General features: G+C 57.2%; 6 protein-coding genes and 1 non-coding gene across 7 annotated transcripts; 2 read left to right on the top strand and 5 right to left on the bottom strand.

Annotated features, from left to right (window-relative positions):
- Positions 1 to 399: 399 nt before the first annotated feature.
- Positions 400 to 1,642, bottom strand: B0H64DRAFT_416938 (uncharacterized protein; the record flags this gene model as incomplete). The annotated part of the gene is made up of 3 exons (XM_062805206.1): positions 400 to 1,244; positions 1,332 to 1,440; positions 1,496 to 1,642. The coding sequence occupies 3 exons, from the start codon at positions 1,640 to 1,642 to the stop codon at positions 400 to 402; spliced, it is 1,101 nt and encodes a 366-aa protein (XP_062658640.1).
- A 1,174-nt stretch (positions 1,643 to 2,816) lies between these two features.
- B0H64DRAFT_138726 (Intradiol ring-cleavage dioxygenase-like protein) lies at positions 2,817 to 4,064 on the top strand. Its single transcript, XM_062798247.1, has 2 exons — positions 2,817 to 3,260; positions 3,324 to 4,064. Exons 1-2 carry the CDS (start codon positions 2,992 to 2,994, stop codon positions 3,958 to 3,960), a joined length of 906 nt encoding a protein of 301 aa, XP_062658639.1. The 5' UTR covers positions 2,817 to 2,991; the 3' UTR covers positions 3,961 to 4,064.
- Positions 4,065 to 4,511: 447 nt separating this feature from the next.
- Positions 4,512 to 4,627, bottom strand: B0H64DRAFT_t70. The gene has a single exon. It is a non-coding gene; the product is annotated as a tRNA-Leu (tRNA).
- Positions 4,628 to 5,124: 497 nt separating this feature from the next.
- Positions 5,125 to 6,278, bottom strand: B0H64DRAFT_138641 (NADH-ubiquinone oxidoreductase 30.4 kDa subunit, mitochondrial). The gene is made up of 2 exons (XM_062798246.1): positions 5,793 to 6,278; positions 5,125 to 5,741 (listed from the first exon to the last, which is right to left on the bottom strand). The coding sequence occupies exons 1-2, from the start codon at positions 6,157 to 6,159 to the stop codon at positions 5,236 to 5,238; spliced, it is 873 nt and encodes a 290-aa protein (XP_062658638.1). The 5' UTR covers positions 6,160 to 6,278; the 3' UTR covers positions 5,125 to 5,235.
- Positions 6,279 to 6,382: 104 nt separating this feature from the next.
- On the top strand, positions 6,383 to 9,596 carry B0H64DRAFT_138577 (RNA recognition domain-containing protein). Its single transcript, XM_062798245.1, has 4 exons — positions 6,383 to 6,794; positions 6,900 to 6,966; positions 7,031 to 7,143; positions 7,194 to 9,596. Exons 1-4 carry the CDS (start codon positions 6,751 to 6,753, stop codon positions 9,301 to 9,303), a joined length of 2,334 nt encoding a protein of 777 aa, XP_062658637.1. The 5' UTR covers positions 6,383 to 6,750; the 3' UTR covers positions 9,304 to 9,596.
- A 3,968-nt stretch (positions 9,597 to 13,564) lies between these two features.
- B0H64DRAFT_474137 (uncharacterized protein) lies at positions 13,565 to 17,582 on the bottom strand (the record flags this gene model as incomplete). The annotated part of the gene is made up of 5 exons (XM_062808034.1): positions 16,964 to 17,582; positions 16,554 to 16,620; positions 16,196 to 16,352; positions 14,422 to 14,629; positions 13,565 to 13,678 (listed from the first exon to the last, which is right to left on the bottom strand). Exons 1-5 carry the CDS (start codon positions 17,081 to 17,083, stop codon positions 13,565 to 13,567), a joined length of 666 nt encoding a protein of 221 aa, XP_062658636.1. The 5' UTR covers positions 17,084 to 17,582.
- B0H64DRAFT_474136 (uncharacterized protein) lies at positions 17,011 to 18,570 on the bottom strand. The gene is made up of 2 exons (XM_062808033.1): positions 17,805 to 18,570; positions 17,011 to 17,412 (listed from the first exon to the last, which is right to left on the bottom strand). The coding sequence occupies exons 1-2, from the start codon at positions 18,215 to 18,217 to the stop codon at positions 17,193 to 17,195; spliced, it is 633 nt and encodes a 210-aa protein (XP_062658635.1). The 5' UTR covers positions 18,218 to 18,570; the 3' UTR covers positions 17,011 to 17,192.
- Between the last annotated feature and the right edge of the window lie 9 nt (positions 18,571 to 18,579).

The following is an 18,579-nucleotide window of genomic DNA, read 5'->3' as shown; positions in this document are numbered from 1 at the left end:
TCAGCAAACAACACGGCGACGGAATCCATCGACTACACAGGGTTCGAGTGCCCCGAATGTCCCCGCCCGCCACACAATCGGCATCGAAATACCAAATATTGAAGATCCCAAAGAACCGACAGACATACAAGCGTTCTTGGGCTGGGACGCGGAGGTCTCTCGTTCGACCGAATTGCTAAATTATGCAACTTCTGTTTCCATGCCGAAAACTGGTGCTGGCTTCAACGATACCGTTCCAGGTTCCATGAGGGGACCTAAGCCGGGTGTGTTCACAGATGGTACACAAACCAACCGTGGCCACCATGCCACATTCACGGACAGAAACTCGGCAAACGACAAGATCCACACCCCTTCTACTTTTATCATGCCCGCGCCCCATGGTCCCCAACCCAACAACGATCAGTCATACCAAATAGCATTCATCCCAAACCCCGGCTCCGGAATCCGCAGGCGCGCCACGCGGTGCAGGAACTCGTCCTTCCACCGATATATCTCAATCCAGCCCTCCTGGTCATCCGTAATCGCCACCCACTCGTCGCTCCAGGGGCACGGCGAGACGGCGTTGCTGTGGCCGCCGCTGGTCGGGGTGGGGTGGAGCAGGATCTGCCTCTCAATACTCCCGCAGTCCCGCAGCTTGAAGGCGGCCACGTAGCCCTGCAGGTCGAAGCGGTTGGCGCGCGACGACGCGAACATGTGCTGCCCGCTGGAGGTCAGCGCCACCACGTCCGCGCGGTACAGGCCCTTGCCCGTGTCCTTGTCGTGTGCGGGTATGCCGGGCGGGATCAGCGGGTAGCTGTGGTGCGTGTACACGGGCAGGTGGGTGGCCGGGTCGATGAGGTACTCGCAGATGCGGTTGCCGGCTTCCATCAGCGCGTAGAGGTAGTTGCCGGTCGGGTGCATGGCCACCCAGCGCGGGTGGTCGCCGGCGTCGGGGGCGTCGACGCTGCCGACCAGCTCGACCTCGCCCGAGGGGAGCTTGCGGTGCGTCCACAGCTTGTTGGCTGTTAGGTCGGCCGAGTAGAGGTACGTCTCGGTCGGGTCGAACACCATGCCGTGGATGCCCGTGTTGGGCTGGTAGGGGTAGTTCTGGATGTTGGTCTCGAGCTTGCCGGTGTCCGAGACGGAGAAGATGTTGCCGAAGCCGGCGTGCTTGTAGAAAGGGTTGGCATAGACGGCGTAGGGTGGCTTCTTGGCCGCGAGCAAAAAGATGGCGCGTGTGTTTGTGTCGGCGCTGTTCGCTTGGGCTAATGGGCGAGTCAGATTGTCAGCGGTTGATTGCGGGCAGGCGACTCGGCTATGACTATGACGTGAGAATAATAATAAAAACATACGGTCGTCACCCATGGGATGGGATGCTTCGTGGACAATTTCAGTCGGGCTCCGGACGGCAAAGCTGGACCACTTCTTCATGGCCGCGCCGTAAATGTTTTTCCTCGTATGCTGCATCCCATTGTGAGCTGATCCTCCTTTATTGGACGGCCAATTGGGATCGTACGTCGAAGGTCATCCATGATATCGGCTCGTCTTGTGGAATCTCGGTGCGCTTGACCAGCTTCAGGGTGAGGTTTTCGTCGTCGAACTGAACGGTGAAGATGGCCCCTGGCGGGGTCCATGTCCCGATCATCAAGTGGTGGAGGGGCATGGCTGCCAATGACGTCGGATGCTGTTGCCGGGGGCTTTCTTGGGGGGGTTCTTGGGGCTGAGAGGAATAACTTCTAAAGAAGGAGAAGCAATTGCGGGACGCCCTTAGAATCGTACGAGAAAAGATTGGTGTTGAATGGAGAATTGTCATTGCAGTTGATGCTATCTCTCTTTTCTGTAACTGGTCTGTAATATTACCCTCCATCAGGTTGCTTGACCTTTCTTGGCGCTGGACATGACGCTGAGCGCTGTGTGAATCTTTACCCCTCGGCGCGCCTCGCCTTCGGAATTGCGATTGTGGGGTCGGGAGCGGCGGCGGTAAATGCAAGAACCGCCCAGCATTTGTCGGGATTTCTTGCGCTTTCAGTTCTGCCCCACGCGACTCGGGCCCCGGCAATTCCACGAAATGGTTTGCTCGGCTGCCAGGCTGCCTGCCGCCTCCCGCCTCCCGCCTTTCGCGCATCTTGCTACCCCGGATCGAAAGGGTAAAAAGCTCATCCCCACCATTTTGTTGATGAGATCCCTGGCAGTCGCGAGGCCGAGCTTCATTCCTCACATCGTCGCCACAAAGCGCGAAACCTGAAAGGATGAACCCGAAGGAGTATCCAAGTTGCGGCGAAATCGATATTTTTGCGCGAGCTACCTACCTAGTGCTAACACAGTACGCTTTCTGGCTTTGCAGTACATAGAGCCATCCCATCACGGATGAACCTCGATGCGAGCCGCTCAGCGATTCATGAGACGGCAACGGATGCCATGGAAATGCACGGTCGCAGGGACCTTGTTAGCACGTTGGACGCCATGACAGGGAAGCCGATGTCAGTGAACTGGGGATTGGTTGGGGTTCAGCGGGTTTTCCAGCGCCCCAGATCCGTCCGAGCACGGTGGTCCTGGATGTCCCTGACCCCTGAATGCATGTCCTGGCAGGGCAGCAGGGCTAAATTTGTCCCGAGTTGCCCCTTCCCCAACCCCACTCCCGTAGCGGTGACCTGGGGATGAACAAAGCTGCCGTGACAACACCCCGATGGTTCTCAGCGGGGAAAATGATGCCACATGGGCCCTGTGCGCCTATCACGTTAACCCAATTCACAACCGGCTGCCCGGCCGCGATGTCTCATCTGTACCGGAGGGCGAGGTGAGGCGAGGTGCCTCCGGGTCTATATAAGTCAAATCATGTTACCTGCCTTGTTTCCCGCTTTCTGCTTCTCATTCACACCTTGCATCTTCAATATTCACCCTCCAGGCTTGATATTTAACGTATCATTGTATCCTTGACTTCCTATCCGCTACCACCTCTTACACTCACCCATCTCCCTTACTACCACAACACACACCACCATAACCACCACAATGGCCCCCGACAAGCCGTCTCACCGCTTCGACCCCAACTTCACCGCGCAGGTGGTTGATGGTATGGGGCCCAAGACGACCCCTCGAAACCGTGTGGTCCTCGGTGCTCTAATCCGCCACATCCATGACTTTGCCCGCGAGACGGAGCTCACGATCGAGGAGTGGATGGAGGGTGTCAAGTTCGTCAACGCCCTAGGCGAGATCTACGTGAAAAGCAACAAGACCCGTAACGAGACACACCGCATCTGTGATGTCCTTGGTCTCGAGTCGTAAGCCCACCCCTGTTTCCCCTTGCCAGAAGCAAAAGCAAACCTTATTCTAACATCACCCAGGCTGGTCGACGAGATCGCCCACAAGATCATCTCCGAGTCTGGCATGGACCCCACATCCTCCTCCATCCTGGGCCCCTTCTGGTCGCCCAACGCGCCCTTCCGCGAGCACGGCGACGTCATCTTCCAGGACGGCGTGCCGCCCAACGGCCGCGTGACCAGGATGCACGGCGTGATCCGCGACATCACCACGGGCCGGCCGATCCCCAACGCCGTCTTCGACATCTGGCAAGCGTCGGCCAACGGCAAGTACGACTTCCAGGACCCGGACAACCAGACGCCCAACAACCTGCGGGGCAAGTTCCGCGCCGACGCCGAGGGCAGGTACTGGTTCTACTGCCTGCACCCGACGGCCTACTCGCTGCCGCGCGACGGGCCCTCGTGGCAGCTGCTCACCATGATGGACCGGCACCCGATGCGGCCCGCCCACATCCACATCATGGTCACCCACAAGGACTTCCAGGGCTGCACCACCCAGCTGTACCCCAGCGACGACCCGTGGATCAAGAGCGACACCGTCTTCGCCGTCAAGGACGACCTCGTCGTCGACTTCAAGCCCCTCAAGGGCGACCCCAAGGCCGTGCTCGACCTCGAGTACAACGTCAACCTCGCCCCCAAGGGCTACAAGGGCCGTCTTTAGGTGACGGTCCGGGTGGTGGGATTGTGACGATTGAGAAGTGGGGTTATTTCTTTGTACATATATCGGCATGTATATACCCTGCTCCAGGCGCTGGCTGGATGTAGTTGGGAGGGGATTTGTCATTTGAGAGAACTAGCGATCATATTATTTCGACATGTATGAGAATTAAAAATATTAACATACTGGTGGTGCCTTGTTTGTGCTGTAATGAATCCGCGTCCTGTGCCGAACCCCGGATTGGCTGACGACCAAATCACATCTGGTACCAAGGTTATGGAGAGCCTGGTATCACTGTTGGCAATACTCGACACAACCCACCCTCTCATGGACTACAGTTTGTGCCTCGCAAAGCTGAAGGTCGAGCCATGAGAGACAGCTGCCCAGTGGGAAGATCCAAAGTAGACTGAATAAACAAGCGGTAGCAACCTCAAAACGAAAAAGAACGTGACCCCTAGTAACAGTAAAAGGAAAATACGAGGGCTCAGTTGCTCTTGAGAGAAAAGCCAACAAAACGAAGCAAAACCATAATGTTCACTGTGTGAACTAATGAATGACAAGGGTGAGATTCGAACTCACGCCCCTTTCGAGACCACGGAAACTCGCAAGAGTCAGGATCAAGGATTGAAACTCCTTAACGTGGCGCCTTAGACCGCTCGGCCACCTTGCCTTCTGGAAGATTGTTGAGAGTTGTGGGGTGGAGATGGGGGTTAAGGACGGGACGGGATGGATGGGTGGTGGTGGAGTCGGGGGGTTGCCCCCTTCGTCCAGGAGGCTGGGTTAGGGTTGGTTGTTGGACATGGAATGTTGGGGGTGGGTTGGAATAAGTGTGAACACCTGGTTTGGTCTGCGTCAAATGGGATGGATGATAGTGCAATTAGAGGTCGATGAGGGGCTGAGACGAGTAGATGGATTGGAATGTAGCATGTTACTTCCTCCCTCTTCGGCCTTGCTCAGTCGGGTTGGGGGGAGATGCCTCGGAAAGGAAGCCTGGCACAGGTTCCGGTGGCGCCGGGTTTCGGCTCTCTGGGCGGGAGCTGTAACTGCCCAATACTAGGACACAGAGCCATGGAGATTTTGGGTTTCAAACAGGGCGGTTGATACAGGGACCCATCTGACCTTGCGCTTGAGGCAAATGTTCAGGCCGATTCAACTTCAATTGGCCCCGCACACCCCTTGGGATTACCTCGGATGCAAAACAACCGCCCTTTTGCGCCTCCCAGCACTGGCGAATTGGATGAGTTTTGTTGTCAGAATATGTACAGCACCACAACTGTTCTATTTCTTCTCCTCGGGCTTCTCTTCTGGTTTCGGTGTCGGTAACTTGAATGTGTCGGGTGTCCTGTCCACACCACCACCAATCTGTTCCCACGCGCTGGACCCTCCCTCGAAGTTACGGAACGCCTGCGTAAGCTCCAGCGGTTCTGTGACAATGCGCTTCTTCTCCTCGTCCCACCGAATCTCGGTATAGCCCGTGACTGGGAAATCCTTGCGCAGCGGGTGGCCTTCGAAACCGTAGTCCGTCATGATGCGGCGCAGGTCAGGGTGATTGAGGAAGAAGACGCCGAACATGTCATACACCTCCCGTTCGTACCAGTTGGCGCCGTCGAACAGGGGGGTGGCGCTGGGCACCGGCGTGGTCTCGTCCGCATAGGTCTTGACGCGGATTCGGGAGTTGTGCCGGACACTGAGCAAGTTGTAGACAATTTCGAACCGTTGGTCGCGGGTGGGGAAGTCAACGGCCGTGACGGTGCTCATCTGGGTAAATTCAGCGGCGGTGTTGTCTAGATAGATAATCAGCTACCGGTCACACAGGTCGTCCAGCGTCGCCTTACACTTCAAGAAAGCGAAGACCGGGATAATGCCGGCAGGGGGGATGTAGATGGTCAATTCGTCCTTCCAGACCGAGAACTGCTGGATGTACTTGGGGAGACACCCCATGAGCCATGACCCATACTTGTGCATGTTGTCGGACTTGGACTGGTATTTGTCTGCGGGGTTGACGAGAGGGGCCTGAAGAGGGGTGCCGACCTGACCGCGGGGTGCGGCGCGCGGGTTCTGGACATCCTTGGGAAGGGCGACGTTGGTGCGGGCAGTTGTCGCGAAACACCGCACGGCGGCCTCGTTGCGAGCTACGGCCGATGGGTTTGCCGGTCGTAGTGCTGAGGCCAGAGCCCTATTTCTGCAGAGCTTGCTGGCCATGGTTGTGGTCGGGAGGCGGGCGCCAATTGATCGAGAATCAGCCGGTGGCCTCGGTCGAAGACTGCTTGACGATGCGATTCGATTTCAGATTGACGTCGAGCTTGGAGCTTGGTCCACGCAGCGCATGGTGGACAGTCACGTGGATGGTTACGTGAGCAAGTTCCCTGACACTCTGAGCAGCAATTCAAGGAGCCGACCCGCTGTGTCCAACCACAGACCGAGGGACACGTTCAGCAGGGCACTAATCCAGGATTAGTCTAGCGTCAGCACCGGGCCCTTGGGTGAAAGGCTCTGCGTCGCCTGCATTCTTCCTCAAAACACGCAAACCACTCCTCCTGCTACCTATTTTCCACCAACAAACCAAACTTGCGGGGGATGCCCATGTCCTCGTTGTGAATTTCCAAAGGCGTTCATCAGAGGGATCATTTCTTATTTTTCCTTCTATTTTCCAGTCACATTCACGATACCTAATACTCAACACTCGAGTTCGCCAAGATCTTCAACGAACCGACCGATCGATCGTTAACCTCAACCTTCTCAGTTCGACGCGACCACGTTGCTTCATCCCTGCCCTGAACTCCCGCCGCAGCCATGGCGCCAGAAGATACATACTTCGATGATGAGGAGGACTGCTGGTATGGAACTTCCCACCAAACAAATCCCACCATCTCAACCCCGCCACTCTCCGTCCATTGTGCCCTCAGCGTCCCTCTTCCACCCGTTAACCCCGCGTGCCACAGCCCTCTTTGCATCGAGGAGTTCGATCTCTCGGACCGAAACTTTCGACCTTGCCCTTGTGGATACCAGGTACGGACTTGGCCGCCTCTCTTCCCCCATACCCCTGGCTGTGCGCCGCTGACAGCTCCTCCAGATATGCCAGTTTTGCTTCAACAACATTCGGTCGAACATGAACGGGCTCTGCCCAGCATGCCGCCGCCCATATGATGAGAAGACCATACAATGGAAGGTTGTCACGCAGGAAGAGTAAGCTGAGTCCACCCGGTTCTGGGTTCTCAGTCACTGACTAGCTATAGGGTCGCCGAGTTCCGAGCGAATATTCAGAAGAACCAGAAAAAGCGCGCCGCCGAACAGCGACAGAAGGAGGTGCAGAAACGCGAGGCCGAGAAGGAGAATCGGAAGAATCTAGTGGGCGTCAGGGTCGTCCAGAAGAACTTGGTTTATGTGACCGGGTTGACCCCAACAGTCCGCGAGGACGAGTTGCTCAAGACCCTCCGGAAACCCGAGTTTTTCGGTCAGTACGGCAACATCCTCAAGATTTCCATTAGCAGTCGCAAGGGCACCGACGGTCACAACCAGTCTCTCGGCGTTTATGTGACGTTTGAGAAGAAGGAGGACGCTGGCCGGTGCATTCAGGCTGTTAATGGCTCCCAAAACGGCGATAGGGTGCTGAGGGCGCAGCTAGGAACAACCAAGTACTGCTCGGCCTGGCTGAGGCATGAACAGTGCGGTAATCGACAGTGCATGTTCCTCCACGAGTTGGGGGATGAGGAGGATAGCTACAGCCGACAGGATCTATCTTCGATGAACAGCATCAACTCGCAGCGACCTATCCAAAACGCCGGCTCCTCCCGTTCCGCGTCGAGACAACAAGCTCACCCGTCCCCATCCCCCGCCATCGCGCATCCCATGGTGAGAAGCTCCAGCAAAGACGGCTCCGACAACGGCGATGCCCCAGCACTACCGGCCTCGGCGAACTGGGCGCGTAACCCGCAGGTTCGTAGCCGACGGGGCAGTCACGCCACTAGCGCCGCGGCCCCCAGTCCGGCGATCTCGAACTCACTGCCGGTAACTGCCGAATCGGCTGTCGAAGACGCGCCAGCTGAACCCTCTACCGGCGCGGGTCCCTCTCGGGATACCCCGGCAGCAGTTTCCAAGAGGCCCAGCGCTAGCCCGGCGGTCGAGAAGGCGAAGCGGATCCCGCACGACGCTCTCAAGTCCTTGTTGAAATCACTTGAGGGGTGCTCACTTGCATGGCCTAAACCCGGCGGCGACATACCTGACGAGGAGTTTAACAAGCTCTACCCCCCGCTCTTCGATGTCCGTGGTGGCATGCGCCGGCGAGCTATGCGCGCATCCGAAGATACCAGCAGCGTGGACGATCAGCAATCGAGCGCCGCCCGGGAGCCCTCGGAAGACGAACCCGAGAGCAGTGGAAGTCTGGCTTTGGGCGGTGAACCCGAGGATCGGGAGCATGGTCGCGAGGGCCCTAGCTTCGACCCCCGGCGAGCCGCGCAGCCGCCTATTCAAAGAGGCAGTACGGATGGGCTTTTTGGCCAGGCCGTCGGTTCCGCCTTTACACAGCCGGGCGCGAATCTAGGCTCAATCGGCGGCAGCCGCACCATGACACCGCAACAGCCGGCGTTCATGCGACAGCCGAGCAACTTTGTCGACCACCTGTCTGCGCAGCCGAACTTGTTCCAGGGACAGGGTCACAATCGCCAGGGCTCGCGTTTTAGCTTCGCCAACGAAGGAAGAGAGACCGCTTCGGCTACGTCCGTGAAGCTGGCGGCGAACCCCCGGATCATGGCGCAGCAATCGTCGATGATGCCGTCGTCCTTCCACAACCAACCTGGTGGTCAGTTTTACGCCAGTTCTGTCCCCGGACCCCCGCCAGGGCTCAAGTCGACGGGCACACCACCGGGCGTGTTTGGGCAGCACAGCTTTGGGTCGGCCGCATTCGGCGGCGCTTCGAAGGACACCAACGAGATGCTGCAGATTTTCCGCAGCCGGGGTGCGGGCAGCCAGGCGCATGATGCCGGAAAGCGTGAGTACATGTTCTCTTCCTTTCCTAACCAGTACCCACCCTCCACCTCATCCACCCCAGCTCCTGCCTCGAGCCACCTGGCAACGCTCTACGGTTCTCAGCCTGGAGCCTTCCATGATTTGGGTTCAAAGCAGAAGAAGAAGGGGAAGAAGCACAGACACGCTAACACTTCCTCCTCTGGGGGGAGTGGCCTAGTTGATCTTGCGGACCCGAGTATCCTGCAGGCGAGGATGCAGTCCCAGCAGCATCTGCAGCAACAGAGCAATGCCGGTCTCGGACAGGGACTGTTCGGTGGTCAGTCGCAAGGTGGGTACACGAACCCGGGCATGATGTATAACCCGGGATACCGGGCCTGGTGATTTCGGTACTGCGACATTTACGATTTCTATTGATTCATCTCTTCACGGGAGGGGCGGCACCCGGTTTTGTTGTTTTTCTTTCCTTTTTTTGTCAAATTATATATTACGGCGGCGTCGCTGGCAACGAAGGGTATGAGGGTTCAAGAGGCAACGCCTTGATTCCGTGGAGCATCGCCCGAGCGCCGGCTCCGAGGGAGGAGCCGCCTCGGGCTGGCGTCATTTGCATTTTGGGCGAAAAAGCACGGTGCCTTTCTCCGGGGGTTCGCAAACTTGGGCTCACTTTGTCCTGTTGGCTTCCTCGGTCAGGGTCTTTGCATCGCCAGGGTTATCGGGTTACGTCAGGCAAGCTCTCATCGTCTTCCTCTCAGGTTCCCCATGTACGTTAACTTGGGCCCCAGGTTTTGCACCGTCGGGGCCGAGGTGGCATCGGTGGTCATAATAGAGCATCATTACACCACTTTCTCATGACCGGATTCCAACTTTCCATCTTTCAGGAAGACGATGATGGTAGTCTAGACGTAACCCAAGCCCTTCTGTACATAGCGGCGCTGGCGGCTTGTTGTGTTGCCCCTCCCCTGATCAGAGATGTTTCGGTGTCTTCAGCTTGTTTGCCTGCGCGTTGTTGCATTTGCCGCATTTCGAACCAAGACGCTAACCCCGGTTTCCGTAGATGACGAACTGCCCTCACTCGATGAGGTGAGGTCCAGCATAGATGCTCTCGTCGCCGACGAGCCTATTGACATCGGCATTCGGCAACCCCCTGGCGCGTTTGAGCTACTTGGTCGCGTAGGGACCCCGTCCGTGCCTCCCGGGTTCTCGTTCCCGAGCGCCCAGCCCTCCCCGGCCATCTCGCATTCGTCTCTGCCGGCTACTAGTGTAGGGCGGCAGACGCCACCGGTTGCGCTCCCCAAGGTTCCGGCAAAACCGCCCGTCGCCGCGTCCAGCCCGCTTACCAAGAAGGCGATCACGCCGGCGCCAGAGTCTAGAAAGGCTGTCAAGGCTCTCGCCGCTGAGAGCGGGTTATCAAAGGACATTGCAAAAGCCAAATCGAAGGTCTTGCAGGATGAGGACTTTCCGGCCCTCGACTCGCCCAAGCCCCGGTCCGCAACGCCGGTTCCCCAGCCCAAGGCTGCGGCCAGCAAAGCAAGTGGTAAAAAGTCTCCCGAGAAGCCTGCCGAAAAGGCAAAGGGAAAAGACAAAGGGAAGGAAAAAGAGAAGCCCTCACCTGCGCCCGCACCCATCCCGACCCCTGAAAAGAGCGAGACACCCAAGCCGGAGGTGAAAGCCCGTGGAACGGCCCCAGACAAGGCCTCTGAGGTGACGCCTGGGAAGAAGACGGACAAGCGTCCCACCCCTGGCATACTGAACATCGCTGCAGCAACCAAGGTATCTCAAATCAAGAACCTGGAAGCACCATCGGCGACGGACAGGTCGGCCACGGATCGAGACTCTGCCTTCCCAGCTCTCCCAACCCTTACGCCTATCTCTGTCGCATCTCCTCTCGCTCGTTCGGCTCCCAAGACCCTCCGCGTAGTATCGACGCCAAAGACAGAAGCGCCATCGACTCCGATCTTGGCGGCTCCTGGCATGCGATCAGTAACAACTGCGGGCATGCGCCCCGAGACACCCGCGAGCGAGCTGATCTCGGACACGGCGTCTATCATGTCGGCTTCCATCTCGGCGTCACGCACGAATTCCCCCCCGCCGTCCAAAATCGGTTCCGCTCCGGTAAGAACGACGACAAAGAGTCAGCAGCGCAAACAGCGGAAGGAGGCGCTGAAGAAAGAGTCGGCTACTATCGCAGCGCAGCCTGCCAAGGTGGAGGCGGCCGCCGAGATCGCGCCCATCGTTGGCCGCAAGAAGAAGCAGAGGAAGGAGAAAGAGAAGCCTAGTAGCAAGGGCGCAACTCCTGCGGCAAGTCGCCCGGAGACTCCGCTTGCGACTGTTCCGCCGCCTGTCAAGGAGATCAAGGAAACCGTCGAGGCCGAGGCCAAGGAGATCAGGGAAGAGTCTTCAGCGTACCGGTCGACGGCAAACGAGACCACCACCTTGACTGACGAACCGCCGCTGCACAAAGGCCGGTACGGGGACGTGAAGGGGAAGGCCGGAGAGAAGCTCGACAAGAGCTCCGAGTTATCCACTCCACGAACCCTACCCACGCCGGCCTCGGTACTGCACGACCTTCAAGCGGCCGAGCTAGTGCCGGACAGCGTCGAGAGCCTGGCCTTTTTCAAGTCGGTTAGCGTCCAGCTGGACAAGTCGCGGAATGATGCCAACAGCGCGGGGCTTCGGGATCAGGCAGCGAAGAACTCCATGACCCCGACCAAGTCGATCGTCACTGAGGACGACCAGGCGTCGCTCCTAGCGGGTAAGCCCGTCCGCAAAGTCATGGACGGCACGCGTATTCTCTTGACCCCCAACGGCGACTGTATCCGCAATCTCACTCCCGATGAGGAAGACCGCTTCCTCGACCTTCAACGGCTCGTCGCCGAATCCACCGCCAGCCCTGCCGCCTTTGTCTCCTCCCGTCACGAAGCCGGGGGCGGGTTCAGCCTGATCAAAGGTCGCGCTGTACCCAACGGACCTCCCAGTTATTTCCCCCCGGCCCCCGGCGCCTATCCCTCCGATCCAGTGAACAAGATCCAGCGCGAGGAGGCCATCTACTACATCAACCAGTACGTCTTGCCGCGGTTGAACCTCAACTCGAGAGACATGAGCCTGCCCAAGGCCATGTCCACCTGGACAACCGACCCGCGCGGCTCAGCCGCCGCAAACCTCAGCTCGGTCGCTCCATGGCTGTACAGCGGTATCGGCGGCGCCGTGTCCTCTTCCCACCACCAACCGCTCTCCCACGACGACATTCTCGATGTTGGCGTCGCCCCACCCGAGCTGAGCTACCCAGGCCCCGTTGGCGCCTTCGCCGACGAGCTACACCACCACACCGACCCGCACAGCGCATACCTCGACATCAACTCCCAACTCCCCACCGTCGAAGAAGTCTTCAGCGCCGCCTCCGGCGCAGCAGCAGCAGCAGCAGCAGCCTCGTCCTCCTCCCCCCGACATCACCACCACGCTCACCATCATCACCACCACCACCACCATCACCACTCCCAACAACAACCCCAACCCCCCCAACTCCAACAACAACAACAACAACAACAACAACCACAACAACGCCAACAACAACCACCCCAACCACACCAACCCCAACTCCCAATCCCCTCCGCCGCCGCCGCCACCTCAGCCATCGCGGCCGCAGCAGCGGGCGTCGGCCCGGGCATCGGCGCAGGCGGCGGCGCCATCAACTTCACGTCGCCGGGGCCCTTCGGCAACGTGCCGCTCATGTCGCTCGAGGACGCCGAGCAGGCGCTGGCGACGGCGCGGCGCGAGACGGAGAAGCTGGAGAAGAGCCTGGGGCAGCTGATGCGGAAGAATCGGAGGCTGCTTTCGGCTTCGGCTGGTTCGGGGTCGGGGTCGGGTTTGCATGGTGGTGGTGTTGGGGGTGTGGGTGTGGGGGGTGGTTTGGGGATGGTGGGTGTGGCTGGTGGTGGAGGGGGAGGTGGTGGTGGTGGGGGGCATTGACTAGCCTGGGCTGCCGAGGGCTGTCCCGGTGATGCGGCTGCGGCTGCGGTGGGTGCCGGGTATGGGCACTTGCATGGGCTGGGCTATGCGAGGCATTCTGCTACGGCTGCTGGCGGTGCGCGACGGCGGGACGCGGTTGCGGCGGTGGCGGTCGCGGTCGCGCTGGCGAGGGTGCTCAGGGGCTTGAGTAGCATGGGTGAGGCGGCGTTTGCGGCGGTGTGGATGGCTGTGTTGCTGGTTGAGAGCGTGGTTGCGATGGCGGCGAGGGGGGCGGTTGTGGCTGTTGAGGTGGTTTGTGCGGTTTTGGATTGGGTTGGGGCTGAGTATTGATGGGTGGACGAGGGGAATGAGGGATGGGGGGATGGGCAGTGGATGAGCTTGGGGTGTTGGTTGATATACCCCCCTAGCTGTCCGTGTCTTGATCTGGTAACCCTATGGATGGCGGGATTATGGTATGGGGTGTGCGTGTCGTGTGATCAACATGACTGACTACTTTGGCGTCTGGGTGTAGGACGGATGGTCTGAGGGTATTTTTGTGTAGGAATACGCATGTGGGCTACATGGTTGGCGATATTGGCATTCCAAGAACATAGCAGAATCAGCATCAGCGAGATGTCGGATTATGTTTAGTTTTGTAACAACAGCAAGAAGTCTCAACGGTAGAATACTACACCAACGGTTACAGGATGAAGCGTGTTCGACTAATCTGTACGCGGTGCGCATCAGGGTGATGGTCTTGGAACTTGGTCTTGGCGTGAAACATGTTCCGCCCATCCCTCGACCACTCGAATGTCTCGCCGAAGAGTTAGTTATGTGTCACTCACGATCACACACTCTTGTGGTTCCAGTTGTGGTCTTCGTCGATGCACTTTCCATAGTTGCTTTCGTCTCGTAACTCCTGCCTCTCACCCGGTCTGTCCACCTCGAGATCGAAAGTCATTTTTGCGTCACTGCCGGAATCGTTCTGCCCCTCTAATGCCGATGGCTTTGCCTTCAGCCTTGTTGTCACATTTCTAGATGACTGCACTAGAGAAAGCAGTCAGATTTAATTCTTGGGACGGACAGCACGACTTGGGATGGATAGGGTAGCAGTCATCTGAATCATGCTGTCCGTCTAAAGTTGACTTACCCTTTCCTAACCTAGTTACTACTATAGTCTAGCTATTTAACGACTATAACCAACTCGAATGAATTAAGATTTCCATCCCAAGGTAATGTCCATTCCGTACGTACCGATATAGTTAGGGCGAGATACTCCGGGCCATCCGACGAAATAGTGTCCATCCCATGCTATAGTGTCCATCCTATGGCGGTGTCCATCCTATAATATAGCGTCCGTCTTACCTTTGAGACGGACGCTATACTATGGGATGAAGTTAACTTACCCTTCCCTAGTTAATATTATTATTATTACTCTTATCACGCTAGGTACTAAGTACATGCGTTCCTTCAACAATTGAACCGGTGGGAAAAACCAAAGAAGAGAAGGAGGGAGATGAGGCATGGGGATGGGGCCGAGGCGGGAGAAGGGCGCACGATCTCGGCGCGGTCGACGAGGACCATGTAGGCGAAGGCCTCGCGCATGCGCATGGTGAAGGGGACCAGCTCGGCGGGGAGCTTGACGGAGCAGAGGTCGGAAACGGCGTTGTCGAAAATGGTAGCGATGCCATGAGCGGTGTCGGCGGGCGGGCAGCACTTGGACAGGCCGACGGCGCAGCGGAGGCAGGAGGGCTCGCTAGGGACTCTGGAAAGGTCAGTCTCGGGTCATGCTCGCGGCGGCGAAGAATCGAGATGCCACGGATAAGACGGCAAAGAACTAGGGTTCCACCGAGCTGGCGACCCGGGTCATGGCCGCGACAGCGGAAACCAACGGTCCGTGAGAAAGTGCGTTCGGGAACGAAGTTCTTTATATTACGAAGCAGTTCGGCGTCGTCCTTAGACTTGCGGAGAAATTCCTCGATTTGGCGGAGCCGAACGTTTCTACGTCGAAGATCCATTCGGCCTTCGTGGTTGCGTTATCTAGTTCTTGAAGGCTATTGCGGATGGCGCACTTCATATCGACATTCCCATCGAATTTTCGAAGTCTCCCCGCAGTATTAAGCTTGTTTTCTTGAACGTAGTCGAGGCGAGCATTTCCACACCGAAGAGGATGCGGTCGTCCCAAAAGCACAGATTTTGGAGGTGACTCCCGCGATCTGAGTACCTATGCTTGGTAACGGTTAGGGCGAACGCCGTTGTGAGAAAGAACGATCGTATCCTCTCCCTCTCCTTCTTCCTCTGGATCTATGTCTAGTGCTGCCATCCGTCTTGTCATCTCTCGAAAGAGAGTCCCTGGGAATAGGAACTCCCAGGTCGAGAAATTGCAAAAGTCGGTCGGATATCCAAACAGGTAGTAACACACCTCTACCGCCGATATCTCTCTGTCGGTAAAGATCTTGTTTGCCCAGTATATAAAGAACATACGAGTCTTGCTCGTATTAGCGCCGTTATCGTTGTTAGTCTCTCCTCGAGCAGTGTTTCGGTCTGTGTTCTCATCATCTAGGCGTTGGCGAACTTCGTTTATCAAGGCTAGCCGCTGCCACATCGGGGTCTGGAGCTTGGTAGCGTAGTTTGTTGTATAGAACATAAGAGAGAGCGACCTGGTTGTTGTGTTCAGAAAGGAGATGTCATGGTTGTGTCGGAGGCTGACAGCCATGGCGGTGTTCCATCTGTTGATGAAGCCATGGTTTCGCTTGACGTGGATGTCGCCATTGACAAACCAGGATTCGATTGTCTACAATACTCCTGGCTTGCGGCCTTTCATGGAGCAAATCGACACGGAGGAAGATCGCACATCTACCGACATCCCAGAGACCAGGACCAACCCCATACAGGTCCGCGAGCTATACGGAAACCTAGGAGACTTGCAAATCGAGACCTTGGCAGACGACATTACAGTGGTTGCAGGCCTCCAGAACTCGGCACACAAAACACGCATCAGCATTTCCACACCGAAGAGGATGCGGTCGTCCCCGGGATAACAAACAAGGTCGCATCGTAGAAATTGGATAGCTTGAGACGGGCAGTATAGTTTGGGATGGAAAGCACGGGTTAGGACGGACGGTGTGTTTCCATCCCACGGTATAGCGTCCGTCCCAAAGATAAGACGGACACTACCTTGGGATGGATACTATTTTAAGACAGATACTTCGTTAAGACGGATGTTATAGAATGGGATGGACGGGTACTTTACACACTCAATTAAAAGCTTTAAATATATTAATAATATTAGCTACGGGGTCCCGCAGTACACTTGGCCGTACACATGTACGGGATGGCGGCGTCGATGGCCTGCTCGACGGACTCGGCGTCGCTAGAGGGAGGACACTGCTTGGAAAGGCCGACGTCGCAGCGAAGGCAGGCGATCTTGCTAGCAGCAGCGGGTTTGTTGCATGCCGGAGGCAGGGCCAGGCCGACGCGGGGGGCGGCTATAGTAGGATCAATTCGTTACTTTGACCTCGAAGGGTGGGTAAGCCGTTCTCTTCATCATCGTCGACCCTCGAGTTCACTAAAACACGAAAGCTCGGGGACGGAAGGCCTACCGTGGTATTCTTATCGGTGTACCGTGGAAAGGACGGAGACAAGCGCGTCCTCTTCGGTTGCAACAAACCGGACTGGAAGGGACTTACCGTCATCGCCGACATGGCCAAGAAATTGCGGAATGTTAGCAGCTACGGGCATACCTTGAGGTACGGCCTTGAGTCAGCCAAGGACCAATGAACATACCATACTTCTATCCCCATTTCGACTTTCATAGCATATAGCAATATATTAAGGATTGCGAGTCATCTTGTATGACAACAATTGCGAGGAAACTGTATCCCAGCGACAGCGAGGCCGGAACACTGCCCATGTCGGCAGACACTGCGCGGCGGCAGGCCACAATCTGAGAAGGAAGTTGTAGAGCGGTACCGAGCGGTTTGGTTTGCGCCCTTGTCTAGGTAGCTTGTGTTGAACAAGGACAAGCAATCATAACAGCCGACACAATGTCAGAGAATCAAGCTGAATATTGGGCCAACGGTGGGAAGGCAGGTCATACGTCGACGAGCCGAGCTTCGAGGCCGTCATCGAGGACATTCAGGCCGCGGCAGAGGGTGACGTCGTCGACGGCGGTCGGAACCTGCGTCAGCCTGGAAGTCTTTGACCGTGGCCTCATCATGAGGAATAGAAGAGTACGCCAGCCAACCAACCCGGTTTATGTTGCCGATTTCGGCCACGTACTCCCAGTCGCAGCTGCTCGGGGTGATCAGGTCCAGCTTGCTGAAGCGCTAGGCCAGCGAGCCAAAGGACTTGACATCCTCGATCTTGTTGAGGGCGGGGGTGGCGGTCATCATATGGAGGGCGTTGGCCTCCAAGAGGCGGATGATGCGTGAGTTGCTGCCACACATCTTCCGCATCGACTGCGCCTCGTCGACGCAGACGCGTGCCCATTTGAAATCCTTGTGAGGGAGCGACAGGATGAACGACTTGATGATGACCGGTAGATCGCTGCCGCCTTCCTAGACGGCAACATCTACCTGCCGCTTTACAACTTCCTTCTTGGACTAATGGAAGTTTGAGGCCAAGAAAAACTTTGCGTTTTCTTGCGAGAACTCTGGTGAGAATTAGCAAACAACCGCCTCATCCCGATCATTGCAATATCAGAGTTCACAATGGGCGTCCATCTTAAAGGTACGTCCGTCTTACCTTTGAGACGGACGCACCTTTGAGATAGACGCTATACCATCGGATGAAGATCTACCGTCCGTCCTAACCTGTGTTGTCCGTCCCAAGCTATACTATCCATATCAAGCTATCCAACCTCCAATCTCTACACAGACGTACCGTTGGTTTCCGCTGTCGCGGCCATGTCCCGAATCGCCAGCTCCGTGGAACCATACTAGTAGTCCTTTGCCGTCTTATCTGTGGCATCTCGATTCTTCGCCGCCGCGAGCATGATCTGGACCGCCTTCATCGTGGCACCTTCGCCGGCTTTCGTCATCGCCGCCGCGACAGTCGGTGCAGCCTTCTCGTCGCGACCTTTGATGTCGGCGAAGGTCCCACGATGAAGGCGGTCCGGGTCATGCTCGCGGCGGCGAAGAATCGGGATGCCACAGATAAGTGCTGCTAATACTGCAAGGCTCTGTCGGTTCCCATTCATCATCATCCGCAAGGGAGTGCATGGCAGAGAATACACCCGTAGCGAGCCCGGCAAGGGCGTGCGCGAAACTACCCCCTCCGACAAACACATAACAGTATGGATGGGCCCGTCTCGCGACACGATGTTCGTGGCCGGCCACATCTTTCTCATCATGGTTCTGGACGCAATGGCGACATCGTGAAGGTCGGGAAAGCGATGGACGAATTGAGCCGCCAAGTTGAGCAGCCTGACGGCCTCGTCTCATCGAACGGGGACTCATTCTGCACGTTGCCGCTCTCCGTGCTTGACTTTGACGAGGTACCTGGGCAGTGTCATCGAAGACATCAAGGTTGCGGCGGAGGAGGAGCAAGCTGCAAATTGGAGCGGGCGCCATGGGAAAAGCCAAAAGCCTGCCGGCAGAACATGAACGGGCCGCGGGAGGGCTGGGCCGCATATTTCCGCATATTTGCCGCATGGCTCGGCCGGCTGCTCGCCGTGGATTTGGATAAGGAGGGCGTTAAGATAACTTCGGACGG

This window comes from Chaetomium fimeti (assembly GCF_033439085.1).
Source record: "Chaetomium fimeti strain CBS 168.71 chromosome Unknown B0H64scaffold_4, whole genome shotgun sequence".
NCBI lineage: Eukaryota > Fungi > Ascomycota > Sordariomycetes > Sordariales > Chaetomiaceae > Chaetomium > Chaetomium fimeti.
Note: the sequence above shows the minus strand (reverse complement) of the source record. Positions and strands in the feature narration are given on the sequence as shown.

Excerpts from the sequence above, each read along its gene's own strand:
- B0H64DRAFT_138577 (XM_062798245.1), top strand. The coding sequence starts at position 6,751 with ATGGCGCCAGAAGATACATACTTCGATGATGAGGAGGACTGCTG. Across the intron at positions 6,967-7,030 it reads CTTGCCCTTGTGGATACCAG|ATATGCCAGTTTTGCTTCAA; the intron begins GTACGGACTTGG and ends CAGCTCCTCCAG. Across the intron at positions 7,144-7,193 it reads AAGGTTGTCACGCAGGAAGA|GGTCGCCGAGTTCCGAGCGA; the intron begins GTAAGCTGAGTC and ends GACTAGCTATAG.
- B0H64DRAFT_138726 (XM_062798247.1), top strand. The coding sequence starts at position 2,992 with ATGGCCCCCGACAAGCCGTCTCACCGCTTCGACCCCAACTTCACCGCG. Across the intron at positions 3,261-3,323 it reads GATGTCCTTGGTCTCGAGTC|GCTGGTCGACGAGATCGCCC; the intron begins GTAAGCCCACCC and ends AACATCACCCAG.
- B0H64DRAFT_474136 (XM_062808033.1), bottom strand. The coding sequence starts at position 18,217 with ATGATGAGAAAGATGTGGCCGGCCACGAACATCGTGTCGCGAGACGGG. Across the intron at positions 17,413-17,804 it reads AAGACGGCAAAGGACTACTA|CGATCTACCGGTCATCATCA; the intron begins GTATGGTTCCAC and ends GGAAGGCGGCAG.
- B0H64DRAFT_138641 (XM_062798246.1), bottom strand. The coding sequence starts at position 6,159 with ATGGCCAGCAAGCTCTGCAGAAATAGGGCTCTGGCCTCAGCACTACGA. Across the intron at positions 5,742-5,792 it reads GGTCTTCGCTTTCTTGAAGT|ACAACACCGCCGCTGAATTT; the intron begins GTAAGGCGACGC and ends TTATCTATCTAG.